We start from the raw sequence: 10397 nt of genomic DNA, 5'->3' as shown, positions 1-10397 counted from the left end.
TAATCTATTTTTCCAAATGTGAAGTGAGTATCTGGATCTGGAGCAGTTTATTCTGCTTGTAGCCCGACAACATTTGTAAAACTAGAATTTTTTTCTTTCTTAAAATGGCTTAAATGTAGAGAAAATAAGTGTGTACTCTACCAAACAAATGATAAAATATGCTAAATGCAGAGCTTCAAGAAAATGCATTTATTTTCATTTATGCTGTACAAACCGTGGTGAAAAATAGTACACAAGTACATATTTTAAAATAATTTCTAAAGAAACGAATCGTTGACTTAATATAATTTTTTTTTCAACAGGGTCCACATAATTGAAAGTTAATTCTGATCTCTGATCCAATGTTAAATTCAATAGAGGTTGGGACTCAAGTCACATGACTTGGACTCGAGTCAAACTCGAGTCGTTAAAATCAAGAGTTCAGACTTGACTTGAAAAAATGCTGAAAAACTTGAACTTGACTTTGACTTGAAGCTGTTTACTTGAAACGACTTGATATTTTACCCAAAATCTTAAAATTGAAAACACAATATTTATAAAGTGGCCCCATTAATTCATTTCACTCGTTCCGTGTTAACAGGCGCAATGGTTTAGAAGATTATAATATACCCATTTAATTTGGTTTGTGTTGCTGCCACTGTTCTCTGATTATAGACGATCATTTTAATTCTTGACATTTCTACCAGACATCGACACAAAAGAGGAATGTAAAGCAACTAGCAGCAAAACGAACACTTTACTGCTTCCCAAGCAGAGCTAGCCAAAGAAACATTTTTCCTCTGTTCTCTTTGTTAGGAAATAAACAATGACAACCCTGACAAGACAAGACCTTAACTTTGGACAAGGTAAGACAGTCAAACTAATTAAACGGAGTTGGTTTTCTTTTTTGAAGCTGTGTGCTCCGAATCCCCGGTAAACATAGCAGCACGTTTCATAGCTTTTTGTTGTTTTAATAAAAAGGTATTCGGACAATATTTGAATCTTGTTAGAGAGATGAAATAAGTGGAAATATTTGGTAGATTACTCAATTTGTGTGGCTTTGATTATAAAATTAGAACATCATATTTGTTTTATGGTGCTGGAGTTTATCATTTAGCTGTTTTATTCTTATCCTAAACAATAAGAACAAGTTAAGGAGTCAGATATTTTAGCGGGGTTTGATTTTAACATAAAAAACTAACCCTATAACTCATTTTTGGGGTTCAGTCATTTTTCTAAACCCTAAATATTTGAGGCTGGTGTTGTGTATATAACACATAAATCTTCACTCCGAATGTGAAAACCTTGATCGTACATAAACCGTGTGAATGAGAAACAATGTATATTTTATTTTTGCTGTTCTTTATTGTGCAATGCCTATAGTATGCAAACCTCTTGAACTTTTTATTCACCTTTTGTCACATAATAACCACAAACTTCAGCTGTTTTGATTGGATTTCTTTAGAAAAAGTGTGGTTTATGCAAGTGTTTGCACTCCTAGAGTCCATACCTGTGCTACCACCCTGTGCTAATGGTGTGCCAAAAGGCAGTTTTAGTTTCCTGCTAAAAGTGTTTTATTTACCACTTCTTGATTTGACTCATGAAGTCATTATTAAATAACTTCCTGTCGCAGTTTGGTTCATGTTTTTCATCATACTCCCTTAAACAGTGCATAAGTGGCCTGATTCAGGGTTACTCCTCTCTTCCAGTGGTTGCTGATATTTTGTGTGAGTTCCTGGAGGTCGCCATTCATCTCATCCTGTACGTGCGTGAAGTCTATCCCTCTGGAATATTTCAGAAGAGGAAGAAATACAATGTACCCGTGCAGGTAGAGATTTCCAAATTGGTGCATGACACGTCTAAAACGGATCTGCTTGACTGTGTTCTGTTTTTGGCTCAATTATCCTCAGATGTCTTGTCACCCTGAGCTGAATCAGTACATCCAAGACACTTTACATTGTGTGAAGCCGCTCATCGAGAAGGTAAGACGAGTTCGGAGCTGACAGGTTTTTTTTTTATTCTCGCTGATGGTTTATTATGTTTACGTCACAGAACGATGCAGAGAAGGTGGTCGTGGTCATCATGGACAAAGAGCATCATCCGGTCGAGAGATTTGTGTTTGAGATCTTCCAACCTCCTCTGCTGTCAATCAGGTTTCCGTCCTCATTTTGGACCAGCAATACCCGAAAAGCAGCTTCCTTTAATATGAAGGGAATTTGTTCAGCCCTAGTTCTTCCTGACCTTTGACCTTATCCAGAAATCAAATTTGGACATTTGAGCATGCACTGTGGTTTGTCACATGACATCCCAGTTAAATACATAGAAAATGAAATGTGACAAAACGTGAAAAGGTTGACTTTGCTATCAAATGTAAACACAAAACAACCATTTGCATGTGTTCAGCCTCTTGTCTGCGTTTACATCTTCAGGATTTTCCATGGATCGTCGTAGACGAGCAGGAAGTTCACATGAAGGAGCCGAGACTCATTCCACTGAAGTCCATGACGTCCGACATAGTGAAGGTCAGCTGAAGGAAAAATAAAACCAGAATCACTGTGATGTTTGAACGTGTCGAACGTTTCCTGCGGAGCTGTTTGCCACAATGTCTTTCATGTCATGTGTTTAAGCTTCTCTGTTTACTGCTCTTCATATTTGTTTGTTTTGTTGTCACAGATGCAGCTCTACGTGGAGGAGAGAGCCCAGAAAACGTAGCGAGAGACGACAGATCGCGCTGTGGAAAGCTCGTCTGTGACAGCTGCACATGATAAGCAGAATATTTATGGCAGCCTGCCGGTGCAAGATGAGTTCATCTGAAAACGTGGCTTCAGGAATGTGAAATATACCTCATGGAATATATCTGAGGTGGTTTCCTTTTGATGCGTGAGTCAGACTGAAACACTGGGATGTTGTTGGCTAAATCCTTAATGAAATATGCTGTTTGGAAAAGTGATATTCTGTGTGAAGTTGTAACTCCAGTGAGAGTGCTATTAATGCATTTCAAGATGTGTTGTTTTTTTTTTTTGTAGAAGTGCTGTTTGGTTCTGTCTCAGTATTTAATGAACAGTTTTTAACTGTTGTTCATTAAAAAAATGACACCATGAATTTATTATGATTTTCATGTCAAAACCAGAACTTGGATTAATTGGCTTCAAGAAGTGTCTATGTGTTGATGTGTTGCTAAATCATGATGTGTTGAAATGCAATTGTTCTGAAATGATTTGCAATAAAAAAGCATCATGTTCTTTATATATGGCAACGTTCTTGGATAAAACGGTCACCAAGTTATCGGAGGAGATCAAACCCCATGAACAATACAGGAGACTAATAGTGGAAATAATCTTTATTAATTTTACCAAAACAAATAATTCATGTTTCTGCATGATATAAGTCTGTCGCTAACAGACTGAGGTGGCTTCTTCATTCCTTTTGGTGCATACATATGGTTGATCTTTGATGATCTCAGGAAACATTTATCCTTAAAATGATAAGTCAATAAATGGACAAGTATGGAGAAAAAAACTTTTTAAAAAAAGCCACATGTACGTAGCTTATATGCTTTTTAACCCCTAATGTCTTAAAGTACTTTTTAAATTTAGGATGTGCAAAGTATGGATAGATAAGGGCTTTTGTTACAGGATGTTAGACAGATTGCCATTCAAATTTTGTGTATTTAAGCTTAATATGTGAATAGAAGTTGATTGTATGACTTATTTGAAAAATGAATGATAAGTAAATATCTTTCTCGTGGACTGTTGCAATAACCTGTATTATCTTGTTCTGACTCAAACAGTGCCAGCAGCCCTCGGACGACCTTTGGTATGAGACACAGTGCAGCGTTTGGGTTGAGCAAAGCTCAACGCCGAGGCAACAGGAAATAAAGAGCAGTAATTCCAACACTTTTTTTTTTAAAAATCTGATCTGAGAAGCAGAATAGAGGACTCAAGAGTGTGAAATGATTTATTAAGCGTATCCTCCATGTATTTCTGTAAGACTTTTAAAAAATGTTTTCCTTTCTCACCTCGTTTTTGCCGACTTCCTACCTCCTACCAGGATGGCTGATACTCGACACAAACCCTCTGATTGGTTTACTTCAAGGTAAGCTCCTCATTCATTGATTATTATTATTATTATTTTTTATTTTGGAATAAAAGAATATTTGACAGGCCGTCACTAGTCTGTGTAAATGAATGACTGAAGGTTGGAGCAGCAGATTGCCCATACTTTTGTCATCAACAGGGTCTCTAGAAACAATGGTACAAAATTCTTTGAATTATGTGTTAAGTGTCATAAATATGTGTACTTTGGGAAGAGTATTATAGACTGACTGTTGCTGTCAGTGACAGACAAAAATATGTCCAAAGTAAAAGCCATGCTGTTATTATATGGCAAGGCATTTTATCATAAAATGATCAGCTGATTATCAAAGTAAAAAAAAAAAATCAATAAACAAACATTTAGCTTTCAATATATCCAGAATGTTCATTTATCTGGGAAGAACTGAATTCTGGATATCTCCAACAAATATCCGTCAAGGCCATTAATGTTAAACTGGACAGCTAAACTTTTTGAGAATTATTGAAAATATTTCTTTTCAAACACGCACATTATTGAGATGATCTTACATTTTTGTATAGTTATTTTAGATATCTTTAAATTCAGCGTCTTTTCCCACTTTCTACTTTTTCTACTTTTGTTTTTGTTCGCGCATTATTAAAATATCTCTCAATCTGCTTACCAACATTTGTGATTTAAAGGCATTGTTGGGTGACTTGCAGGGCTGGTGGGAGCATGTGGGATTTCTGTGCTGTGCTCCCTCTTCAGAGTACATCTATTGATAGAGGAGAGGTAAGGAAATCGTCTGACATGTATGCAAGAGTTTTTCAGTCCTATGTTGATATTTCTACAGATTATCTCTGTCCTTTATTTGATCGTTCCTGTCATTTGCAGCTGGAAAGAAAAACTGAATGAAGGCACGTCAAGTGGGAGGTCAAGCAGTAACCCAATGAGAGCTAAACATGGACTTTTTGGAATGCTCCAGTTTCTCTTTGTGACTGGGATACTGGCCGTTGTGGGGTCCCGCGTGGCGTCACTGGTGGTCCTGGAATTCTGCTTGCGAGCCGTCTCTGGACTGCTCACAGCTGGACCGGTAAGGTATCAGCAGTAAAGAGACAGAACCAAGTGACGCCTGTCAAACCTGGATTGTGTTTGGTCCACAAAGATGCAGCACTGTGTCAGCTTTGCTTGGTACGGTGTTTTGGGATCCTTGGTATGCCTCTTGCGCGGTCCAAACCGTCATGTCAGTTTTTCCAGCTCTGATCTTTGCTTCATGTTATACACGCTTCCCCGCTAAGCAAACCAGGTTTTGATGACAACCATTTTTTAATTCCCAGGCGTGTTGGAGCAGACAGTTAGGTTCACAGAGACTGATTTCTGCAGTTATGTGTTATAGTTTCATGCCTTTCTTTTTAGTTCTTGTCACATTTTAAAGAAAAAAAAAAAAACATTACTTATTTTTAACTTTCTTTTTTTTGTGGACAAATGGAATGCATTTTGTCAAAGTTTTATGAGATAGACCAACACAAAGTTGTTCATAACTGCTGAAGTGTAAATTAGTTTTAGCCTCTTTTTACAAATAAAAATCTGAAATGTGCGTTGTACATTGTATTTTCTATTCAGCCCTCATGGGTCACTCTTTTACAGAGGTTTTTATAGTATCTCCCAACCAGCGTGACACATCTAGAGAGTGAACATTTACTCATGTTTTTTTTGCTCTGCAAAATGGCTCTAAGTCAGACTGGAAGGAGAGCATCTGTGAACATTAATTCTTGCCAAAGAAGCTCTATCTGTCTGTCCACCTCCCTCATCCCTATTGAACAAAAGCTCATGGAACACGTAGGTAGCACCTTACTAGAGGACTGAATTTCAGTTCAACAAGAATTTCAATTTTATCTAACTAGGGCAACTTTGTCTCCTAAACATGTAGGAAAGTGTAATTAGAACTCCATAAGATTTTCTTTCAACGAGAGTTTGAACTTTTGTAAAAGTCAGAGCACACTACTTTGTGTTGGTCTATCACTTAAAATACAGTATACTCTTACGTCAGGCACAGATTGTATTTCAGAAAATATGTAGTGCACACTAGAGCTCAAAGACAGTGACCACATTTTTGTATATCTTTAATATCATATGTTTATTTATAAGATGGAATGAAACATTTTAAGTAGAAGTAAAACTGTAGCAATGTATAAGCTGCCTAATTGTTTTATTTGATATCTCTTAATAGTTAAACCAATATAGGGTTTTGCATTTATCATATCATTTATTGTTTATTCTAAATTTCTTATCATAAGAAGTTTGCTTTATTCTTGTCACTATAAATTCCAGTCAATGATGTTTAAACACCCCCCAATACTGTCCGTATTGTCAATGAGCATCAATACATATGAATAACACGTCTTTGTATGACTCGTGTCCTAAGGAAGAGCATTACAAGTGGATATGATTTGTTTGTGGGGCTCTGATTGCTCTGCCATGCAGACACAGTCATACACTGACCTAGAAAATAGGTAATGAATAGCTATTATTGTGACTTTTATTGTTAGTCCTCAGAATTGTACCACAAAATTTTGTGATAAAACTAAGTTCTCATAGCCCAACAAATACGAATATCTGTGATGTCTTTAACTTAGTTTATTTCAACGTTTCATAATTTCACACCTATTCAGCACTTCTTATCGTGTGGTGTAGTTGATCCATCACATCTTCTCTTCCCCTCCCAGGAAACCAGGAAGTTTCTGCAGCAGCTGTTAGTGCAGAGCCAGTTCTCCTTGGGCTGTGCCATCAGCTGCAGTTTGCACTTTCTCCACGAGGGGGCATCCCAACGCTGGCTGTGCCTTCTCCTGGCAGCAGCTCTCAGTTGGTATCTGGCAAAAAAGGCAGCAGCCCTTCTGCATCATGTCATTGCTCTGTATAAGCTGCACAGCTCCCAGCGCTACTGCGGCATTTGCATCAGCCTGCTCACGTCAGGCTGCTATCTGCAGCCCATGCTTTGCAGGACTATGATCATTGCCTTTTTTGTGGCCGTGCTGGCAGCCGTATCGATCATCAACCAACAGTTTCTCTCTGCAACTGAGGCCTTGAGGTTCTGGACACCGCTGACTATCTGCTACACATTGTTGGTGGTGTACATGCAGGGTGAGGATCCTGTCAAAACGAGTCAAGCTCTCTGTTAGAGGGTATCTGATGAAGCCACTGCTTTGTCCATGTTTAAGATGATGCAAGCACGTCTTTTATGTAGAAATACACCCCCGGACTTAAACTTATTAGAGTTTTTTTCTCTAATAAGAGAAAAAGCTGTCATTTATTCATTAGTAATGAAAACAATTTGATGTTTTGGCAGCTGAGTACACCCACCCATTCCTGTTCATTTCCCATTTTAAATCTCTTAACCCAACAGAAGAACAGCATCGTCTCCCGAGCAGCCAAGCTGTCCTCAACGCAGTTGTCGTGCGTCTCGGGGGTTTGATGGTCTTGATGCTAACCGTGGGACGCTGGGCTGATGTGTTCCACATCCTAATATGTTTCCTCGGTGAGGCCAGCTGTCTCATCCCAAACATGGATCTGCTGGATGCAGCATCCTCGCAGGTCAGTCGGTTTCTCCAGAGACCACTAAACTGGGGCAGAATACCAATGTGTTTATCAAACTGCATCCCAGGGTGAAAAAGAACTTCTCAAACTTTTATCCCAGGAGGGGTTTAGGAGCCCCTACGACAGATTTAGGTCAGAGAAGTCTCCAACTTGTGGGGGGAAAAAAAACAAGCCCACTTCTCTTTTCACAGATATCATCTTGCTGTAATAACTAGGCTTTTAAAACATTACATGATATTAACAGAACACATGAACAATTAACTATTTAATGCGCTGAATTAGAAAAATAAGTGAAATCTCTTCAGACTATAAAAAGTAGAACAAATGAATTTCAGTAACTAGTTAAGTTCAAATATAAACTGTTTTAAATATTGATATTAAAATGTCTAGAATATTAAATGTAGAGCTACAAGAGAAAGGCCAATTTAAACACTCATAAGCTATAACATTATGGTCAGCTGCAAATGCTTTGACCAGTAAAGGCGTGGTAATTAGCATTTTTAGGTGCAGAGTTGTGTTTTAAATAAAAAATCATTTTGTCATGAAACTGTGGTGTTTATTCTCCCATTTATCAGAATCTTATACTGGCCAATACCTCATTAGTATTCTAGATTGCCACCGTCATATATTTATTTTAGTTTAATGCAATCAACTTTTCACAGGATTTCAAAGTAAAATAATCTTTGTGGTGATAGGGGTCACATTTTTTCTGAATTGTGCTGTAAAATCTTAGTGCTGTGTGTGCTGTTACCTGTCAATTGTCATAATGTTATGGCTTAATGGTAAATACTTGTCTCTGGAAGCTATTTATGCATTTTTTTTCTGTCATGTGGTCTCTGCACACAGGATGAAGAGGATTTTATAAACTATGCAAGAAGAGATCGTCGACAAACATCACAAACACATGTGAAACAGCATCTGAGATAGCATGGACTATTCTGAGGAAGTCATAACATGTAAACATCAGATTTTTGCATGTTTATTTAGACCTGTACTGTTGGCTCTTGTCATAAAATTGCTCCCATGTTATTTAATGCAGCTGCTCTGCAGAAGTTACAATATATCACTACTACCTACTACACTTATAATTTTTATGATTGAAGTCAGAAATTTGACATGATAATACCGGAAAGTATGGTTAATTAAAAAAACAAACAAAACTCAGCTCTTTTTTTTGCTTAAATATTAGTCTGAATTGTACTTTGGCTTGTATAAAAATATAAACCATATTTGTATGTAAAAGCCATTATTTTTCGGGTTTTTTTTCCCTGTGATTTTTCACTAGTGGAAACATTTGTATTCAAAAGTATTCAGTAAAACAAAGGAAAAGAAAGACTAAAACTGCACACTCCAATAACACTTACAATGAGACTGAGAGCATATGAAACCCATCGTGGACTCATCTTTCATTTCACCTTCGCTCTCATAGCCATTAAATTAACTGAATAAAAAGAGATAAACGGACACCCCAGCTGGGTACAGACGTCGATTACCTTTTAATTAAAAGTTTTAGGCACCAGCTTATCTAATTTGCTGTCTCTATTACTATCATTTTTTGTATGTATTTAGCAGTTGTCAGCGTCGCTTGCTAACTGCGTTATTTTTGACGGTTGCTTCTCATTATTTTATTGAAACGTAAGGGCAAAATGGCTGACGAAACTATTACTACTGTTAGTCTCACAAAATGGCGTAGAACAAAGACCTAGGCCCCTGGAGGCTTTGTTGATTTTTTTTTGTGTGGACTTTGTACACATTTTCACAGTAATGAATCCACATTTTCTTTGGCTAGTTTCACCAAACATTGTTTTAACACCCAACACACATTAAGGTTTCGTTCTCGTCTTTGCAACACGTTTTAAAGCTTGTCGTCTTTTCGTGATTTATGTTCTGACACCCACATCGAATGAAATCCACATTTTGACGTCGATATGAAGACTTCTTTATTTAGAGCTGAGGACAGATAGAGACATATTCCAAGAGAGGGTTTCTGATATATCACTCCAGTTCCTTCTCAAAAAAATTTACAAGGGGAACAATATGAGCCTGACGGTCCCGTATCCATAGTAATCCAAGTCTGAGAACCACAGATGACGACATTTGCGTTTTGGTGTCTGGTCGATCCACCAAAATAGTAAATTGTACTCCCATGGGTTTAATGGATTTATAATGATATAAAGTTCCACATCAGGACGGATTCAGTAGGTTTGAGAAAGACGGTATCCAAACGCAGCCGGCTGCAGTGAGGGTGCTGGAGTGACTGTGAGATTCTTGACGCCTCCTCCGGAGAGTTCCAGACTGTTCTGGAGGCCTCTGATAGGCACGCGGGGCGCATGCGCACAGCGCTTTCATAGGCTTAATATAGTAACAAAAGCAGAAAGATGTGGTGCCATGGAGACAGAGCTTTTTCAAAACACCTCTGCATCAAAATGTTTCATACAGGGCTGGACTGAGCTCTAGGCACGATGCGCTTACGTGACAGTAAGGTGATAATTTAGACAGATGAGGGCATTTATAATTAAAATGATACAAATCTACTGAGAAAATAGAATATACCCTTTATTATTTGTATATAAAAGAAAATACAATACATTATATTAGATCTTCTGATCGCTATTACTGTAGACCTTTGGACACGGGGATTATTCTATGTTACTTATTAGCTTAAAACAGCTCAGACCTGGTCAGAGTTCCTTATTTAAAAGCCCTCTTCACGCTTTATTTGTCTTGCAGACCATTTTGTGTTGTATGACAAAGGCAAATAAATAAACACA

General features: G+C 37.6%; 2 protein-coding genes across 2 annotated transcripts; both read left to right on the top strand.

Moving 5' to 3' along the window:
- The first annotated feature begins 574 nt into the window (after window positions 1–574).
- On the top strand, window positions 575–3225 carry LOC103461259 (mitotic spindle assembly checkpoint protein MAD2B-like). Its single transcript, XM_081608513.1, has 6 exons — window positions 575–845; window positions 1689–1807; window positions 1890–1961; window positions 2032–2169; window positions 2409–2501; window positions 2653–3225. Exons 1-6 carry the CDS (start codon window positions 806–808, stop codon window positions 2689–2691), a joined length of 501 nt encoding a protein of 166 aa, XP_081464639.1. The 5' UTR covers window positions 575–805; the 3' UTR covers window positions 2692–3225.
- A 98-nt stretch (window positions 3226–3323) lies between these two features.
- tmem82 (transmembrane protein 82) lies at window positions 3324–8784 on the top strand. Its single transcript, XM_017305880.2, has 6 exons — window positions 3324–4074; window positions 4755–4824; window positions 4927–5125; window positions 6759–7173; window positions 7436–7623; window positions 8473–8784. Exons 1-6 carry the CDS (start codon window positions 3981–3983, stop codon window positions 8551–8553), a joined length of 1047 nt encoding a protein of 348 aa, XP_017161369.1. The 5' UTR covers window positions 3324–3980; the 3' UTR covers window positions 8554–8784.
- Window positions 8785–10397: the final 1613 nt, after the last annotated feature.

Source organism: Poecilia reticulata, chromosome 7 (assembly GCF_904066995.2).
Source record: "Poecilia reticulata chromosome 7, P_reticulata-male-v2, whole genome shotgun sequence".
Lineage (NCBI taxonomy): Eukaryota > Metazoa > Chordata > Actinopteri > Cyprinodontiformes > Poeciliidae > Poecilia > Poecilia reticulata.
This window is presented reverse-complemented; position numbering and strand designations above follow the sequence as displayed.

Bases quoted from the DNA above. Each gene is read 5' to 3' on its own strand.
- tmem82 (XM_017305880.2), top strand. From the start codon at position 3,981: ATGTTTTCCTTTCTCACCTCGTTTTTGCCGACTTCCTACCTCCTACCA. The intron at 4,825-4,926 runs GTAAGGAAATCG...TGTCATTTGCAG, and splicing joins CATCTATTGATAGAGGAGAG to CTGGAAAGAAAAACTGAATG. The intron at 5,126-6,758 runs GTAAGGTATCAG...TTCCCCTCCCAG, and splicing joins GACTGCTCACAGCTGGACCG to GAAACCAGGAAGTTTCTGCA.
- LOC103461259 (XM_081608513.1), top strand. From the start codon at position 806: ATGACAACCCTGACAAGACAAGACCTTAACTTTGGACAAG. The intron at 1,962-2,031 runs GTAAGACGAGTT...TTTACGTCACAG, and splicing joins TGAAGCCGCTCATCGAGAAG to AACGATGCAGAGAAGGTGGT. The intron at 2,170-2,408 runs GCAGCTTCCTTT...TTACATCTTCAG, and splicing joins GGACCAGCAATACCCGAAAA to GATTTTCCATGGATCGTCGT.